This window comes from Pelobates fuscus, chromosome 2, assembly GCF_036172605.1.
Source record: "Pelobates fuscus isolate aPelFus1 chromosome 2, aPelFus1.pri, whole genome shotgun sequence".
Taxonomy (NCBI): domain Eukaryota; kingdom Metazoa; phylum Chordata; class Amphibia; order Anura; family Pelobatidae; genus Pelobates; species Pelobates fuscus.
This window is the reverse complement of record NC_086318.1, coordinates 218,775,391-218,796,056: the sequence shown is the minus strand read 5'-3', so window position 1 is coordinate 218,796,056 and position 20,666 is coordinate 218,775,391. Positions and strand designations below refer to the sequence as shown.

Genomic DNA, 20,666 nt, shown 5'->3' with positions numbered 1-20,666 from the left:
TTTCCTGACATATGGTGGCAGTACAATTGGGATATATCGAGATCCCACACTAAGGGCGGGAAATTAGGCAATAAAATGCAACACCTAGAGCCCAAAAAACTGCGTCAGAGGCAGAGAATACGTCTAGGTTGCAACGCTCGACAAAAAGTGTTGAAAGAAGACCAGGCAGCCGCCTTGCAAATAACTTCCGGAGAAGCACATGCCTTTATTGTGCCAAGAGGCAGTCACAGCACTAGCAGAATGAGCTTTCAAGGAGGCAGGCAAAGGTAGATTTGAGGAAGAATAAACCAATTAAATACCATCCACCAGCCATCTAGCTAAAGAGGCCTTGGAGAAAACTGCCCCATAAAAACACCAAAGAAAATCACAAATAGATGATCAGTCATGCCATACGAAGATGAGCGGTCCAATTGTGTTTTTCTAGACCAACCCACATTCAGTTGGCTCCAAACAAATTTCAATCCGGCAAGGATGGACCATAAAAGGAAGGAAAAAACAGGCTGGTTGATAACCTTGGAGGAGATGACTTCCCAAAGAAATAAGGGCATAGGGCACATAATCACCTTATCAGGAAAAAGTATAGCAAAGTCAGGAGAGGAAGAAAGGAGAACCACTATCCTCTTAGCTGAAGAAATGACCACAGAAACACTGTTTTCATGGTTAAATCTTTTAAAAAAAGCTGCATCCAAAGGTTCGCAAGGCTGAGAACACAGATTTCAAAACTAAAGACAAAACCCAAAAGTAAAAACCGCTTAACTTAGGAGGTTAAACGATAAAAAAAAATATATATATTTTTTCTAATGAGAGGACAGGAAGCACCATTTATCACCAAACTTGACTGAGAGCGGAAACTTGGACTTTAAGGGTAGACAGACTAAAACCATGAGAAAAACCACCTCATAAGAACGCCGGATAGCAACAATAGGAGAAGCACGTCCAAATTCTTTAGTAGACAGAAGAGGCAGAGTACCTGGTAGAATTTAACAGTAACTGAAACCTCACTACTTGAATGCCCCTACCATGTAGAATAAGTCTAGCCGTAGCCAAGCCGTCCTGAACATGTTAAATAAAAAACGAGAACCAGCTGTGGTTTGGTCAGTACGGCACTATGGCCAGCATCCGAGCTTAATCTGATGTCCCCTTCTGCAGACCCTTGGGACAAGGTTCACCAGGAAAAAAACTGAAAGCAAGGTGAAATACCCCCCGGATCGAAAGACCATCCATTACCATAGGCTCGTCTACCTTGAAGAGGGAGGCAAAACGACCCTACCTTTGCATTTGATCAACTTGCCATAAGGTCTATGACTGGCAGATTGAATCTCCTCACCGGCCGGATTGAGGGACCACTTGGTCTGGGACCATTTTGAACTGCTGAAATTGTCCGCTACTATGTTGTCTATACCTCTAAAGTGAATGGCGGAAATGAAGTCCCGATGACTTTGAGCCCAGGACATAAACATTGAGCCAAGGAAATAAAATATTACAACTTCTGTACTGCCTTGTACGTTTAGGTAGGAGACCGTAGTCTGATTGTCTAACCACAGCTTTACAGCCTTCCCTACAAAGAAAACCTTGAACTACTGAAGAGCATAGAGAACAGACTATAATCCTTTGAATTATGAAGATTATTCTGTATCCTTTTATGACCCAACACCCTGTCATAAGCGATACAGGCAACCCATATTAGAAGAGACTGTAGAAATCACAATCCAAGATTCGTGACAAAAAGACCGTATAAAGAAATTTTATTCAGCCAACAAGAGAACTTTTCTGTTGCATGAGCTGATATACTCATTAAAAGAATAGAAGTCTTCTAACTTTCTAGACTATTGGACAACATTTTCCACTGTAAGAGCCTCGAATTTGCTCAGGCCCAATCAACTGCTGGGATTGTAGAGGTCAGATGACCTAAAACCTGCAAGGCTTTCTCACCGAACCTACAGACAGCCAAAGAAGGTATATCATCAAACCTCATCTTTATACACTTTCTCATGTGAGATGAACCTACCAAGTCCCTGACTCGATCAAAACCCAAGAAACAGGACAGACCTCTAAGGGGCAAGGTGAGATTTTACTAGGTGATAAACCAAACATATACTTCCAGGATTTCTAGCGTATAGATTTTATAGCGCCTCTATACTGTGATTCCTAGTAACTTAAAAACAAACTGTGAAAAGAGTGAGGACCTTTGAAAAAAAAAAAAAAAACCTCGGTGCTGAAGCTAGCCAGAATAAAAGGTCTCTGAATTGTAATAAAATGAACCCTTTTCACCTTCCACATAGCAAACCTCAGGTAAAATAGTGACTTCACATAGGAAAACGCAGGTAGGCAACTTTATATCTAAAGTTGCCATGAAGTATCTCTTTTTTAAGGAAATAAACGACAGACGCCATATTCTCCATTTCGACATGTTGGTAAAAAAAACGCGTTTGTTCAGGACTTTTAGATCCAAGATTGGTTGAAAAAACACATCCGGGTTGGGACTAGGAACAACCGGGAGAAACCCTTTAATATACTCTGGAAGATGGAAACCTTTCTCAATAGGGAGACCCAGCAGAAACAAAGGGTATGTATGGTTTTATAACCATTCAACCTTCCGCCCCTTCTGACGTCATCTTGAACTGGAAATTCCTATACCTGCGATTGCAGGCATATATTTCCGCCATGCATCTTTACTTTTGATGCAGTGTCTGCTGTCCTGGTTTCAAACTACAGTGCCCTTTTTGGGCCACAGAAGCTCAAACCACGCAATGATCCGAAAGCATAATCACCACCGTGACGAAAACCATAAGAAACTCTATAGACCATCTGAATTCCAGAAGGGAAAGTACTTTACAAAAAAAGTCCTTACTCAGGGTTCTTCCAATTTCTGAATATAACAACCAGCATTACTTGTCGGACTGGAAGTGCTTTACCCTTGGTATATCAACCGTTATAAAAGGATAACATAAACCTCTTTATTCTTCAATAAACTTTCCAAACTCTTTAAAACAAGAGTCAACTCAATGCACCCTCTTACTGAGCTTGGAAGGGACCACCTTCCAATTCTACAAGTCACAGAATCTGATGGGATTGAATCAGTGTCAGCATAAACTGGTCTCCCATACTAGTTGAAGCCATAGCCAGGTCTGCTAGCTTTGTATATTTGTCATGGACCGTGAATATCATGCTAGAGTAGTCTCAGCTCAACCTTTGTTGGGAGACCTTCACTGCTGAGCATCCATGCTGACAAGATCTGCACAGCATAACTAGGCAGATCCTTCACATTTGGCGCCATTTTCCGGGAGTTCAGACTGCGCATGCGCGATAGCGCGGTCGGAACTCCGGTGGAACGCATAACCACCCGGGCGCGCGTTCCACCGCTGTGCGCATGAGTCTCCAACGGACAGTGATTAGCTGCCACTAGAGACCGCCTCCCTGCTTTGCCGGTGCTGCACGCGGCATAAAAGCAGGCTTACAAACCTGCTCTGTCTTCTGGCCATTCAGCTCTCCACCTGGGAGGCTATTAGACCGGATCCCCCAGGCAGCAACCCATGTGCCTCACCATTCATCATCCACATTCCAGATGCCTAAACCGTTCCTGTTGGAACAAGAAAGAGAACGGAGGTCTCTGGGCTGGTTGGGCCTCTTATACCTGGTAAGGGGAGGGACTTTTTTATGTTAAAGGACCACTCTAGTGCCAGGAAAGCATACTCGTTTTCCTGGCACTAGAGTGCCCTGAGGGTGCCCCCACCCTCAGGGACCCCCTCCCGCCCGGCTCTGGAATGGGGAAAAGGGTTAAAACTTACCCTTTTCCAGCGCTGGGCGGAGAGCTCTCCGCCTCCGTTCCGCCCCGTCGGCTGAATGTGCACGCGCGGCAAGAGCTGCGCGCGCATTCAGCCGGTCGCATAGGAAAGCATTTACAATGCTTTCCTATGGACGCTTGCGTGCTCTCACTGTGATTTTCACGCAAGCGCCTCTAGCGGCTGTCAGTGAGACAGCCACTAGAGGAAATAGGGGAAGGCTTAACTAATTGATAAACATAGCAGTTTCTCGGAAACTGCTATGTTTATAAAAAAATTAGTTAACCCTAGCTGGACCTGGCACCCAGACCACTTCATTAAGCTGAAGTGGTCTGGGTGCCTAGAGTGGTCCTTTAATTATTTCTTTCAGATGCTTGGCCTAAGGGAAGAGTACATCCCAATTGTACTGCCACCATATGTCAGTAAAGTGTGTGTGTGTGTGGTGGACCCTGATTAGTGTAGGGCCATTTCCAGCGGGATTAAATGTGCAATTTACTCAATTGTAGCTCAAGTTAGCCGGTGTTAAAACAAAAACACCAGCTTTTTTTTTTTTTTTTTTTTTTAGTTGTCAGTCCCCTTCCTGGCTTCACTACTCACAATGAGCAGAGAGTGAGTTACAATGTTACAACATGCCACTGGGAGATTACTCTGACAGCTCAACATAAACTAGATCTTCCTGCTCCAGTTTTATGGAGCATTGCAGCCTCCAAACTTCTAATCACTCTTCAGTGATAGCCAGCAACATTCATTGAAAATATGAAACCATCTCAGTAAGCCTGCCTGTGATATTGATCTATGTGCTGCCTATATACTGTCAAAGTGTAGCCATATACAGTGTAGGTTTCAGTACTTAGTTTAAATCCTCTTCTCCACCCTGCTGTTCCCTCTCACAACATGTGTTTCAGCACTCACAGGGAATAGATGGAGAGTGACGTGCCAGCAAACCAGCTCAGGGACTTCATTGACTGCAAGGGAGAAAGGTTGTTTGTAGCGCTTTTCTGATGTAGTTAGGTAGGTGATGTGTTCATGGGGAAGGCTGTAACAGTATTGTAGAGGTATTTATCTGTGGGTCTACATGCTTTCTCTGTCAGATGTGAGGTGTACTATATATACAATTGCAGGTATATTCTACAGAATGTTATTTTTTGTATTTTACAGAAGTAGAAAGGTCACATTTGGGTGAATGTGAACTTTTTAAAATCACTCATGTAACCAAGCAAAATCCATATAGTCTTTTGTATACTAAGGTCTTCTAAAACTTGAAACCAAACTGGTTTAAGGGGGGGGAGCTTTCACTAGGATTTTTAATATTTTGTATACTTATACTTTTACTTAACAATATGTATTTTTTGAGTTGTCCATAAATAACATTAAACATTGGAATGCATATTTTTTCAGCATGTAGTCTGGTGCTTCCGTTCATTGTAATATGGTGTAACAAAAACAAGTTCTAAGTGATTTTTAATGTTTTGTGTATGAATTCCAGAATTGCCATTCTCCTTAAATTGCATTGTTCAATGTGTATAAATATATATATTTTTTTTTCCTTAGGGAAAACTGGTCTGGCTTGGTTGGCATGTGGACCACAGCTGGAAGTTGCTAACTTTTTAACAGCAGAGAGACTCTCTGCTTATCGTTTTAGCGGTGTGACGGCACAGCCTCCCACTGTTGTAGCGGTTAGAGAGTTTTCATGGCAGAAAAAGACTGGATTACTTGTGGGACTTGAGGATTCAGAAGGTGGTGTTCTCTGCCTGTACGATGTGGGAATATCAAAAGTTGTTAAAGCAGTTGTTCTTCCTGGATCAGTAAGTATATTTTTATCTAATGTATTCTGATCTTTTAGAAAATTATAAACAAAGTGGACATGTCCTCTTTAGAAATATCCACCTTACAAAGGTTAACTATTGATCTTAGGTTTGCATTCATATACTTTCTTATCGGTGCAAACTTATATTTATAACAATTAAAAAATCAAAACTAAACAATCTGTGACTCATGAATTAATCTTCTTGTGGGTATCTGGCACTGATGGTGCAAGCATTCCCTAAAATACTGATGTTTCAAACTCAAAACACAGTGGACCACATTGTGTTTTCAAAAGTTTTTGCTCTATATTGTTTTTCCTATTAAAGCCTGCAAATCCTCTCTGGTGTGCTCGCGTGTGTGTGCTCGCGTGTGTGTGTATATATGTATATATGTATGTGTGTTTTGGGTAATAGTGGATAGGTACCTGCCAAGTAAAATAAAATCCCTCCCTCCCCTCATATACCCCCCCCCCTTTTTTTTTTTTTTTTTTTTTTTGACAGGTATTTAGCTTTTTGTTCCCGCCTCACTATTTTTAGGTTATGGGGGTAGGTAGGGTTTATTTTATTAGGGGTGGGAGTGGGGACTAGGGGTTTGGGACCCCATGTCAATTGTTGGGGGACGGGACACAATAGGTTCCCCCTACCCTTTTTTGTTAATGCCCCCACCCACCGCTCATGGGGGGGGGGGGAGCGACAACAGGTTCCCCTCTTTGTTACTTAGGACCCCCACTTAGGCCTCTGAGACCCCATTTGCGAAACGGGCGGAAGCACCTTGCAAACACTTATTCCAGTCTTCAGTATATCAGGGCAGAGTTCTCATTAAAGGAGTCTGCATATCAAGAGCCCAGAATGGTTCGCTTCAAACACTTACAGGTGATACTCGAAAAATTAGAATATCGTGCAAAAGCTCATTTATTTCAGTAATGCAACGTAAAAGGGGAAACTAATATATGAGAGAGACGTATTACATTCAAAGCAAGATGGTTCAAGCTGTGATTTTGCCATAAGTGCGATGATTATGGCTTACAGCTCATGAAAACCCCAAATCCACAATCTCAGTAAATTAGAATATTGTGAAAAGGTGCAATATTCTAGGCTCACAGTGTCCCACTCTAATCAGCTAAGTAAGCCATAACACATGCAAAGGGTTTCTGAGCCTTTAAATGGTCTCTCAGTCTGGTTCAGTAGGAATCACAATCATGGGGAAGACTGCTGACCTGACAGTTGTGCAGGAAACCATCATTGACACCCTCCATAAGGAGGGAAAGCCTCAAAAGGTAATTGCGAAGGAAGTTGTATGTTCCCAAAGAGCTGTATCAAAGCACATTAATAGAAAGTTATGTGGAAGAAAAAGTTGTATGAGCAGCAGGGATGACCGCAGCCTGGAGAGGATTGTCCGGAAAAGGACATTCAAAAGTGTTGGGGAATTTCACAAGGAGTGGACTGAGGCTGGAGTCAGTGCATCATGAGCGACCACACACAGACAGATCCTGGACATTGGGCGTCTTACCTGGGCTAAAGAAAAACAGACCTGGTCTGTTGCTCACTGGTCCAAAGTCCTCTTTTCTGATGAGAGCAACATTTGCATCTCATTTGGAAACCAAGGACCCAGCGTTCGGAGGAAGAATGGAGAGGAACACACTGCAAGATGCTTGAAGTCCAGTGTGACGTTTTCACAGTCTGTGCTGATTTGGGGAGCCATGTCATCTGCTGGTGTTGGTCCACTATGCTTCATTAGAAGCACTTCATGCTTCCTTCCGCAGACGAGCTTTATGGGTATGCTGACTTCATTTTCCAGCAGGACTTAGCACCTGCCCACACTGCCAAAAGCACCAAAGCCTGGTTCAATGACCGTGGGATTGCTGTGCTTGATTGGCCAGCAAACTCGCCTGACCTGTACCCCATAGAGAATCTATGGGGCATTACCAAGAGAAAGATGAGACATGAGACCGAACAATGCAGAAGAGCTGAAGGCCACTATTGAAGCATCCTGGTCTTCCATAACACCTCAGCAGTGCCACAGGCTGATAGCTTCCATGCCACGCTGCATTGAGGCAGTAATTGCTGCAAAAGGGGCCCAAGTCCATATGCATGCTTATACTTTTCAGAGGTCCGATCTTGTTCTATGTACACTCCTTGTGTTATTGATTGCATGTAATATTCTCATTTACTGAGATTGCGGATTTGGGGTTTTCATGAGCTGTAAGCCATAATCATAGCACTTATGACAAATCACAGCTTGAACCATCTTGCTTTGCATGTAATGCGTCTCATATATTAGTTTCCCCTTTTACGTTGCGTTACTGAAATAAATTAACTTTTGCACGATATGCTAATTTTTCAAGTATCACCTGTAAATGTCTAGCATGGGATTCAAAGCAGGATCCAGGACTTTTATTGAAAAATAATAGGTTGACAAACAAATTCATATGCGTTATGTCAGACAAGGTTATTAACCCCTTAACACCGCAGCCAAATGTACAAGTTGTGAACAGAACAAAACGTAAACAAAACCTGGCATTTGCGCTATATGTCTGTCCAACCGTAATTCACCTCTTTCATATTAAATGCACCCCCCCTTATTATATATCATTTTATTCAGGGGAAACAGGGCTTTCATTTAACATCAAATATTTAGGTATTGAACATAATTTAATATAAAAAATATATTAAAAAATGGGAGAAAAAAAGAATTTTTTAATTTTTTTAGTTCTATGTGACATTTTAACTGTGGATGTCAAAATACTGTTTGCTTTTACTGCAATACAATACACATATTTGTATTCAGCGATGTCTCACGTGTAAAACAGTACCCCCTATGTACAGGTTTTATGGTGTTTTGGGAAGTTACAGGGTCAAATATAGCACGTTACATTTGAAATTGAAATTCGCCAGATTGGTTACATTGCCTTTGAGACTGTATAGTAGCCCAGGAATTAAATTTACACCCATAATGGCATACCATTTGCAATAGTAGACAACCCAAGGTATTGCAAATGGGGTATGTCCAGTCTTTTTTAGTAGCCATTTGGTCACAAACACTGGCCAAAGTTAGCGTTAGTATTTGTTTGTGTGTGAAAAATGCAAAAAACGCCAATTTTGGCCAGTGTTTGTGACTAAGTGGCTACTAAAAAAGTCTGGACAAACCCCATTTGCAATACCTTGGGTTGTCTACTATTGCAAATGGTATGCCATCATAGGGGTAATTTTCATTCTTGGGCTACCATAGGGTCACAAAGGCAACGTAAGCAATCTGGCGAATTTTAATGTGAAAAAAATGAAACACAAGCCTTATATTTGACGCTGTAACTTTTGAAAACACCATAAAACCTGTACATGTGGGGTACTGTTGTACTCGGGAGGCTTCGCTCAACACAAATATTTGTATTTCAAAACAGTAAAAAGTATTGCAGCAATAATATCGTCCGTGTAAGTGCTGTTTGTGCGTGAAAAATGCAGAAAACATCACTTTTACTGGTGATATCATCGTTGTAATACATTTTACTGTTTTGAAACACTAATATCTGTGTTCAGCAAAGTCTCCCGAGTAAAACAGTACCCCCCATGTATAGGTTTTATGGTGTCTTGGAAAGTTATAGGGTTAAATATAGTGCTAGCAAATTAAATTCCCTATACTTTCGGCATGGGTTGTCAGGCAGGTCCCGCTAATTGTAATTAATTAGGATACCTAATTATGTAAAATTATTACATAAATATATGTGTAGAATTAATATATGTATATGTATGTGTGTGTGTGTGTGTGTGTGTGTATATATATATATATATATATATAATTTTTTAAAATATTTTGATTTATATATAGTGATATATACGTATATATTTATGTATATATATATATATATATATAATGATATATATATTATTTTGTTCTACGTGTATTTTGATATAAATATATATATTAATATCACAATACAGTTAGAACGAAATAACACATCTATATATTTTTTAATTATTTATTTTTAAATATTTTTTTATTTTATTTTTTTACGTATTTACCGTATATACTCAAGTATAAGCCGACCCGAATATAAGCCGAGGCCCCTAATTTTACCCCAAAAAACTGGGAAAACTTATTGACTCGAGTATAAGACTAGGGTGGGAAATGCAGCAGCTACTGGTACATTTCTAAATAAAATTAGAGCCTAAAAAAATTATATTAACTGAATATTTATTTACAGTGTATGTATATAATGAATGCAGTGTGTGTGAATGCAGTGTGTGTGAATGCAGTGTGTGTGTGAATGCAGTGTGTGTGTGAATGCAGAGTGTGTGTGAGTACAGTGTGTGTGTGTGAGTACAGTGTGTGTGTGTGAGAGTACAGTGTGTGTGTGTGTGAGTACAGTGTGTGTGTGTGTGAGTACAGTGTGTGTGTGTGTGAGTACAGTGTGTGTGTGTGTATGCAGTGTGTGTGTGTGTGTGTGTGTATGCAGTGTGTGAATGCAGTGCAGTGTGTGTATGCAGTGTGTGTGAATGCAGTGCAGTGTGTGTATAATGAATGCAATGCAGTGCAGTGTGTGTATATGAGTGCAGTGTGTTTAGAATGAATGCAGTGCAGTGTGTGTGTGTGAGTGCAGAACATTGGTGGGGGGTGGGCATTTTATTAATTATTATTTTAATATTTTTTTTAATGTTATTATTTTTTTTAGGTAACTTTTTTTTCTTTTATTATTAATTGTATTATTTTTTTTGTTATTATTTTAATATTTTTTATTATTATTTGTTTTATTATTATTTTTATTTTTTCGTCCCCCCTCCCTGCTTGTTAGCTGGCCAGGGAGGGGGGCTCTCACTCCCTGGTGGTCCAGTGGATGGGCTGTAGGAGGGGGCTGTCAGGAAGCTGTTACATACCTTCACAGCAGCTCCTGTCAGCTCCCTTCTCTCTTCTCCGGTGCGTGCAGCTCCCAGGTCAGCTCCCTCTGCAACTCTCGCGAGAGCCGCGGGGTCAGAGCTTTGCCACGGTAACCCGTGGCAACGCTCCGCGCGGCTCTCGCGAGAGTTGCAGAGGGAGCTGACCTGGGAGCTGCACGCACCGGAGAAGAGAGAAGGGAGCTGACAGGAGCTGCTGTGAAGGTAAGTTACAGCTTCCTGACAGTCCCCGGTCCTTGTCTGTATTATGGCAATGTAAATTGCCATAATACAGACAACTGACTCGAGTATAAGACGAGTGGGGGTTTTTCAGCACAAAAAATGTGCTGAAAAACTCGTCTTATACTCGAGTATATACGGTACATATATATATTTTTTATATTATATATAAATATATATAACAATAATTATATATATATATTTAATCCGTATCAGTCTACGTGTAATTTGATATTAATATATAAATATTTAAATACACGTCGTGTATGTGTAAATGTGTGTATGTGTATATATAGAAATTAGTCTAACTGTTCTGGATGAGGAAGCACCATTTAGTGGCTGTCCGGGTGACCACAACTGTAGGTGTGTTTAGCCCTGCAATGTAAACATTTTTGTAAAACCGCAGGGGGGGACAGCATACACAACACTTCATTGACTTAAAGTGCTCTGGGTGCTTAGTGTCCCTTTTTAATAGATTCAACGTAAAATGTTTTAGAAGTTATGTTTGCGAATGTTAAACAGTATTTTGATTTTATTGTATCTTGTATCTAACAACCTCCCCCCCCCCCCCCCCCTTTTTATTTTTATTTTTTTAATTATATATAGGTAACTGCTCTTGAACCTGTTATTAATCATGGAGGCGCCAATGCCAGTACTCAACATCTGCATCAGAGCTTGCGTTGGTTCTTTGGCGTAGCTGCAGTTGTTACTAATGATGGACATGTCCTCTTAATTGATCTTTGTTTGGATGATGTATCATCTAATCAGGATGAACTTGAAGCGTCAGGTATTTGCTTGGGTTTTGTTTTTCGTTGGGGGGGGTGTTTGATTTTTTTTTAAATGCTTGAGTCCTTATTTTAATTTAATACATTTATTTTTTTTATTTTTTTTTATTTGTGCTATTTAATGTCCTTGTAACACTTGTTTTCTATTTATAAAAATAAAGCAAGTGTAACTGTTTAGCTGACCATCAAAATATGTGGTTATCACACTCTGTTCCCAAAACCGCATGCAATCTAGTTGCTTTGTGGCAAAATATAATACAACCTTGTTACATTGCCCACTTTCCTGTCTATTATAGTAAAATAGGCTCTTCTTGAGTCCCTGCCACATTCATAAGTTCCTTTCAAATAGACTTGTGGAACATTTTGTTACAGCTGCTTTGTCCAAATCATTCATTTTAATCTACACCTGAATTAATCAATCCATCTGGGATTTACCAGTGTAGTGGATGAATCCAGGTTAAATAGGTTATACAGATGTGGGATGAGTGTGATTAGGGCTAATTAGTAATGCACACTGATGCATTTGCTCTTGCCCATATCGGTATGCTATAAGCAGGCTTCACAATGTACCAGTGCATGCCAACAAAAGTGATAGACAATAGCAACAATAGTACAAGGTTAAAACAAAGGAGAAGGGTTTGTTTTTACAAAAACCTACCATAATGCACACATTGCCTAATGCATAACTTTTTTAAAATTGTTTTTTTTTTGTTTTTTTTGGCTGTAGTTGTCCCTACATGAGATTCAATGCAATCACTGCATTTTTGATGCTCTGCTTTGAGACACTGAACATTTGTCATAGAGATGAATTAATTCAAGGGATCTCTATGATGAGATGCTGGTTGGCGCTGTGTTTTGCCACACATCTGCAATAGCCTCCAAATTCTTTCCTTTCGGAAAGCATTGGATTGGCTAAGATTAGCAGTTTTGTTGATCTCAACCACCTGCCTAATATTGTGTAGCTCACCCTCGTTCTGACAATACAGCTCAGATGTGTCAAGCCATGGACTCTGGATGTGTCTGGTAGTATATGGCACCAAGACAATAGCAGAAGAACTTTTAGGTCTTGCAAGTTGTTCCTGCAGATCTCACAGATGCTCAGTCGGCAACACATTGAACTCTGTCATGTTCCTCAAATCATTCCTGAACAATTTTTGAAGTGTGGCAGGGTGCATTTTCCTGCTGAAAGAGGCCACTGCCACCAGGAAACACCATTGCCATGAAGGGTACGTGGTCTGCAACAATCTCTAGGTTGGTGGTACTTGTCAAAGTAGCATCCTCATGAATCCCAAGGCATTGACTGACAGCTCGGAGAAAAAAACTATTTTAACACCTTAAGGACACATGACATGTGTGACATGTCATGATTCCCTTTTATTCCAGAAGTTTGGACCTTAAGGGGTTAAATAGGTATTTCTCCTAATCTGTACATTTACTAGCACAATGTACAGATAAAATCATATGCTCCATCTAGTGACCATAAGTTGTTTGAGGTATGACAGTTACTCTGTAAACTACAGAGTTCTGTTTGTTAAAGGAAGCAGGAAACTACTTATAAAGTCAGTAGATCTAACTTTGCTAATACAATGCTTCCAGCACTTAGAACAATACTCAAAAAGTGACAGTGAAGTATAATTTCAGAACAGCAGAATGGTCCAAATTGGTTGGTTGCTGATTATAAATTACGCCCTTCTTTGGTATCTGATGTAGAATAGTCTTTCAATGTCCAACCCACTAATTATTCTTTAAAGTGAACACTATAGGCACCCAGATCACTTTGTGCAGTGTCCCTGTTGTCCTCTATTCTGCAAAGTAAAAATTTAGTTTTTGAGAAACTGCAATGTTGCAGTACTAAGACAGCCTCGAGTGGCTCTATACCACGTTATCACAAGTTGGGGCAGCTGGAAACTAATTGTGTGACCAATTGTAGGGATTGGAGAGGCAGAGTTCCAGCCTGTTTTTCCCGCAAAGTCTAATGAAAAGTACTACAGTTAGGGTGTGTTTTTCGGATCGATAGGCGCTTTCTACCATGGGATAGTGGTGAAGTACTGTTAAATGGTCAGCTGCTGTTTTGGTGCGTTGGGTCTTTCTGGTAGAATAGTGAGGCGATCATACGAGCTACATAATAATTGTAGATTATACTGTATTTGAGTCTAGGGTGCTTGCCAGCCCATCATTTAAAAAAAAAAAAAAGGTTTAATTTTAGGATGCAATTTTTATTTTTACATTGTGCACATTTAAATGACATTGTTGTATGACAAGAATCTTTGAAATGCATTCACTAATACTAACAGTAATAATGTTAAGTAACAATTGGTTACTTTCCCACATAGAAAGCAATGTGAAAAATTTGTGGAAAATTTGAAAGGAATGAGAATAGATGTAGAGAAGAGAGGGGGGGGGGGGGCAGGGGGGGGATAGTGCAATGAAGAAGACAAGGAAATGGGAGACTGAAAAAATATCCCATAACTCACAGCCGGTAATGTCAAATAATATACTTTACATTCATCTAATATAAATCATTAATAAAGTCTAGCAAAGCATTTCTATATGTTATGAGATATGGGGTAAACAATGCTGAAATTCAAATTGGTCAGTGAGCCTGGTGGTTAATAGGTGTTGATGATATTTGTTAAATTAGTGTACTTAAGGTATCTGACCGTAGGTATCAGAGTTGAACACAGCTGTCAAGACTTCGAGTCTTCTTTTTGTTGTTGTGAGGGGTCTCGTCGGGATGCAATCCACACATCCCAAGTTATTTTCCAAAAGGGAGGCTTTTTGTGAGTGCTTGCCCTAGAAAAGAAGTCATAAATTTGTTTTCTCTATTAATTTTATAGAATGCAATATAGTTGGCACCATTGCATGCTTAGCAGTGCTAGTGCAGCTACATTTATTTGATATATTAAGTATCTGACAGCCTTGGGTTGTTATGTAGTAATAAACATTCTTGCGTATTGGGGAGACTAAATCCCGTACTAGTTGACTTGAGGTACCTCCCTCCAGTAATGTGTTGGTTTTATGCAATTCCACTAGATGCGCTGTAGAGTTCCGACTCCACTGTTGCTTTGCCAACAAAGGTCGTAGTTATGTGTAAACATTTGCTTAAGAAGAATTGGCACCAAGTAGCAGCGTTATAGCAGTTTCCTTGGCAGTTCTATGTGCGAAATGTTCAGTATTTACTGTTTGCAGATTTGAAATATCTGCTGCCAAGTGTGTTCGGGATACGTTTGACATTAATATTTTTCCCAAGCTTGGATAAACGGGTATGTAATATCTGTCTGGTGTCTTCCGGACAGCCACTAGAGGCGCACCTGCAACGATGGATGCGAATTTCGCATCCATAGGAAAGCATTGAGAAATGCTTTTCCTATGGACACTTTGAATGCGCGCGCGGCTCTGCTGACGTCGGGGGAGGAGAGGTCACCAGCACCGAGGGAGCCCGGCGCTGGATTAAAGTAGTGCCACGGGAGGGGGTCCCAGAGGGTGGGGGCACGCTCAGGGCAATATACACCCTGTTCCAAATTATTATGCAAATTATATTTTTCTCATTTACCTAAATAATTGATGTAAATAACTTTCAGCGTAATTCTCATGTTATCAACTATTACGAGTACAATTCAAATTTTATTGAACAAACAGTATTTTTTTTTTCACATGAACTTACAATGCACTGTTCCAAATTATTATGCACAGTAAGTTTCAAAACTTTTTAAACATTTTAACAGGTTACGTTACATTTTAACAAAGGCCCCTTATAGCAGCTTCACAAGTCTTGCATCCAATGAACTTGTGAGTTTTTGGACAGTTTCTGCTTGAATTTGTTTGCAAGATGTCAGAATTGCCTCCCAGAGCTGCTGTTTGGATGTAAACTGCCTCCCACCCTCATAGATCATATGCTTGAGGATGCTCCAAAGGTTCTCAATAGGATTGAGGTCAGGGGAGGTTGAAGGCCACACCATGACTCTCTCTCCTTTTATCCCTATAGCAGTCATTGATGCAGAGGTATTCTTTGCAGCATGAGATGGTGCATTGTCATGCATGAAGATGATTTTATTATGGAAAGCATAGTTCTTCCTTCTGTACCAGGGAAGAAAGTGGTCAGTCAGAAACTCCACATACTTTGCAGAGGTCATCTTTACATCTTCTGAGGCCCTAAAGGGGCCGACCAGCTCTCTTGCCATGATTTTGGCCCAAAACATGACTCCACCTGACGTCGCAGCCTTTTTGGAACAGGGTGGCTGTCCACCAACCATCCACTACTCCATCCATCTGGACCATCCAGGGCTGCACGGCACTCATCAGTGAGCAGGACTGTTTGAACGTTGGTCATCATGTGTTTTTCTGCCCAATGCAGTTTCTGCTTGTAAGCATTGGTTAGTGGTGGCCAAATAGAAGGTTTATGCACAGTTGCAAGACTCTGGAGGACTCTACACCTTGATGTCCGTGGGACTCCAGAGGCACCAGCAGCTTCAAATATCTGTTTGCTGCTATGTAATGGTATTTTAGCAGCTGCTCTCTTGATCCGATGCATGGATCTGGCAGAAATCCTACTTAATTGGCCTTTATCTGCACAAACCCGTCTGTGCTCTGAACCAGCCACAAATCTCTTAATAGTGCGATGATCACGCTTAAGTGTTCGTGAAATAGCTAATGTTTTCATACCTCGTCCAAGGCATTCAACTATTTCACTCTTTTCGGCAGCAGAGAGATCCTTTTTCTTCCCCATATTGCATGAAAATGGTGCTCTGCTTAATAATGTGGAACACCCTCCTTTAGTAGTTTTTCCTTAAATTGGGCTCACCTGGCAATCTAATTATCACAGGTGTCTGAGATTTTTTTCAGTGATCAAAAGAGCCCTGAGACACAATGCCATCCATGAGTTAAACTGAAAAAAACAAATATTTAATCTTTGTGACACAAATAGAATTTGCATAATAATTTGGAACAGAGTGTAGTGTCAGGGAAAACCGCTTTGTTTTCCTGACACTATAGTGATCCTTTAAACAAAGTTGTCATATGTGGTACCAATTCGTCTCTAATGTCTTCTAGTATCCTCCCTAAAATCCGTCAGGCCCAGGGGCTTTATGTCCTTTTAAATTGAATAATGCTCTGTCTATTTTGCCTGTAGTAATTTCACCTCCAAGGGTTGCCATAGCGGTCGGGTTCAATTTCGGTAGTGTTGGCTTGTTGAGGTATGTTTGCATGGCCTCTTTAGTGTCTATTGGGTTGTCATCATCTTGGGCAGTGTGGTTGTATAGGGACTTATACAAATCTGTGAATACCATTGCAATTTCGGTCATTGTTGTCTTGAGTTGACCCCTGCGGTTCTTGATAGTCGTGATGTGTGCATGTCAGGGGTGTGGGCATATTGTTCAAGCGACCAGGGTATCCATTTTGTTTGCGTGTTCGTAGAATGTCCATTTGACCATATCATGGCTCTGGCGGCATTGTGTCGGAGCGTTTCCCTTAGGAGGCGTCTTAGTGTTTTTCATTCTTTCAGTTTTGTGTTATTTGGACTTGCGTAGGTCATTAAGTAGGGTTTTTAATGTTTGGTTTTTATCTTTCTTTTTCCGGGTAGCTTCTCTTATGAGGGCACCTTGAATTACTGTTTTGTGTGCTGCCCATAAAGTTGCCGTTGCTAATTCAGTCTGAGTTAAATTGAAAGTATTCCTTGATTTCTTTTTGGATGGTTGCCGTTATGTTTGGGTCCCTAAGCAAGTTAGTTTCCACGACCATGGGGATGTTGTGCACAGGTTGTCTCTCTATAGCTATGTTTGTTTAGTGTGACAATGTAATAGATCCTACCCATTACCCTTGTTATCTTATTTATAGCTTGATCGTTAACGTGTGGTGCCGAGTAGTATGTATAGTCTACGTCGCCCGAATGGTGCGCCCTCCAGACATCTATCAGTCCTGTCGAGCGTATATATTTGTGGGCCAATTTGTCTTGGCTTCCCCTGCCATGGGAATGTAATTACCCACTTCCCGTGCTCCTGCCTTTGCTCCAAGACTGCTGTCCTATGTCCCAGCGCAGCTATCTCTCCCCTAACTATGTTGGTGGACCTGGTGATCTCTCCTGACAGGCATATTTTGACTTCCATAAGTTTTGCCAGGATTTGATTTGTTTCCATTCCCGGCAAGCCAGGTTGCGTGGGAGTGTTGGCCCTCGGCGGTGTCAATGAAGCCTGCGGGCTTCTTCGTTCGCCATCTTAGTGCTCGCCCTGAGCTGCGCAGGAAGCCGCATAGAGGTCTGCCACTGTTGCTCCTGGGTCGGGAGTTTTCTTTTGGGGTTTCCTCAGGTTTCTTTTGTCCATTCTGGTGAGTGTGGAGTGCTTTTTGTTTGGGAATATATCTCATTTGGTAGCTTTTGTATGCTTTAGGCCTTGTTTCGACGAGGAGCTCTGCTCACATGTGTCAGACTAGCTCTGTGGTCAGGCCACACCATACAAAATTCTTATATAAAACACCTGCCGCCATCCTCGAAGCTTTGTTTGCCCATATGAATTGGTTGACTGGTATAGGGAATACGTATAGGTAGAGTTCAAAATAATTTATTGACGCTTAGGGATTCTAATCCTTTTTTTAAAAGCGGCCACACACGATCAGGGATCCAGCTTGTACCACTAAAATGGAAACATAAAATGCAACATAGTGTAATACAGTTACAACTTTAAACACTCGCTTCACATTTCAAGGTTACACTCACAAAATGACGAATTAAATCAGGCCCTCAAGGTGCCTCCCCTAGATAGGGGGGATTTTCTTTGCTGATTACCACGCCAAATCCGGTTATAAGGAAGTCCACACACTCCCAATGGGTCGGGTTTAGAAAAGATTTATTGGCTTTTAAAAATGATGTATATACACTAAATAATAGATAACGGTCCTACGCGTTTTGTTCCCCTTAGGGAACTTCCTCAGGGATCAAAAATAAAAATAACAATAACAGTAAAATATAAAATCACATACACTGCCAACAAAGTGACAAATGCACAAATAAGCCTAATAACCCCCTCCCTCTCCTTCCCTTAATTGTGGTGGGTGTTGTTCAATATTCTTCCTTTGATTGGGCTTCCTCTTCTCCATTAATCATCATGTAGAGTTGTCCCAGCTGTTGATTTTCTTTTTTCGCTGTCAAAATCCGCTTTCGGCGTTTACTTCCGGTCTTGCGCACATCCGTGTGTTCCACTTAGTCCTTAATTATGATGGCCGTGCGTTTCATTCAACCCAGTTCAAAATGTTCATATCACTGCCATCTAGTGGTCGCCAGAGGGATTACCCCTATTTTGACATGATATTGCAGTCCATAGTATGCATTATAGAAAAGGAAAACATTAAGATTCATTCCTATCCTCTGAAAATACTATGTTTAGTACCTTTAGTTCCATACTTGCTCATCAGCAAACAATTGTCCATCTAATAACTAAATTAATTTATTATTTACTATTTTATTATTTTTATTTATAAACTAATTAATTACATTCACATTAATCAGTCTAGTATGTCTCATATAACAGGACATTGTATACTGATATCCACCTACATACTTAGTGGGTTGGTTAATTGGTTAATTACATTCACACCAATTCATCTGATATGTCATATATAACAGGACATTGTGTGCGGATGTTCATTGGCATGCATCATAAAACATACCCTTAATTTTGGCCATTTGCATAAAATATAAAATATACTCCCTTTCTTTCCTATTTTAGATTTTGTATATTATCTTATGTTTCTATTATTGTGAGTGTTTTAATTTTTATTTTCCTCTTCTCCTTTGTTCTTTTTAATAATTTATTTTATTTCCTGTTTTTTTCATATTGTATATAATGATTGTGTTGCATTTTTTATATTACAATTCTCATATTAGAATCTAATTTTTACACTTCTCTTTTTTATATTTCTTTTGATTTTTTTCTGAGGTCACTACCAATGTTTCTATCAGTCACCACCCTTTCAACAGGTTATATCAGCTAGCCCAGGAAACACACTAAATCCACATCGACATTCAGTCCCAAAGGGCTAAGTGTCTGGAGCTTGTGGATCCAGTATGTTTCTCTCTGGGCCAACTTCTGCTCCCTATTACCTCCCCTCCAATGTTGTGGGATTTTCTCTATAGCTGTACATTTCAATTTTTTTAGGTCAAATAGTGGACATGAATTACAGTGTACTGGTATCGAATGGGATTCTAATTGCTTTTTAATATTGTGTTCCATTGCTCTAATTTTAAATGCTCTTTTCGTCCGGCCCACGTATTGCTTGCCGCATGGACATTCCAACAGATAAATGACATGGTCCGTGAGGCAACCAATACTATCTTTAATAGAAAAAATATCCCCAGTAGTTTTACTATTGAAATGTGTAGTTTTTCCCAAAGTTACTGTAAAACATGCACACATCCAAAGATGCTTGCACTCCTGGTAAAGATACTAATATGCCCGGTGCTGATCCAGCACAGTGATGTAGATATTCCAATAAATGGAAAGCACTCCAGGGTCTTTCAGATGAAAATAAAATTTAACTTTTAATTCATGTTAAAAATAAAAAAATACATCAACGTTTCGGCTCTCCTCTGGAGCCTTCTTCAGGATGAAGGTGATGTCTGTCATCCTGAAGCAGGCTCCAGAAGAGAGCCGAAACGTTGATGTATTTTTTCATGTACATCCATGTATTGGAATATATATATACACACTAATGCGAAATTGAAACACTAATTTGCAATCGAAAATATTTGGTTGCACATTAGTGTTTCAATTTCGCATATCAGTTTATAATGGTTAGCTTTGTGTATCACGGGGGCAAAGGCCACTTCTAGTAAAGTACGTTTGTCAGTTCTCCAGTCATATGGATTCTTGTTTTGTTTTGTTCTCATAGGGAGGTTTTTGGTGTAGTCATATGGCTTTTGGTCTTGGTTATGTTCAGCTTATAATATGAGCAGCAGCTATATTAGTTTAGTATTTTTGCAAAGGTTGGCAATGAGATGTGCGCTTTTGTCAAGCTAAGAATATTGTCTGGGAATATCATGAGCTTATATTCACTTAGATTCCATGAATACCGGGACAATTCCTTATCAGAGAGGTGAATTGTTCCAGCATCAATACTTAAAGCAAGGGGCATAATGTGCAGCCATGTCTAGAGCCATGTCTAGAGCCATATGTAATTATAATAGGGTGGAGGTGAACCTG

At 40.3% G+C, this 20,666-nt stretch overlaps 1 protein-coding gene across 1 annotated transcript in view; it reads left to right on the top strand.

Annotated features, from left to right (window-relative positions):
* The window catches only part of AHCTF1 (AT-hook containing transcription factor 1), a 132,432-nt gene that overhangs the window by 10,758 nt on the left and 101,008 nt on the right, over nucleotides 1-20,666 (top strand). The window contains exons 3-4 of the mRNA XM_063443190.1: nucleotides 5,334-5,587; nucleotides 11,300-11,480. Coding sequence (XP_063299260.1) covers nucleotides 5,334-5,587; nucleotides 11,300-11,480 — 435 coding nt within the window. The remainder of the gene's footprint in view (nucleotides 1-5,333; nucleotides 5,588-11,299; nucleotides 11,481-20,666) is intronic.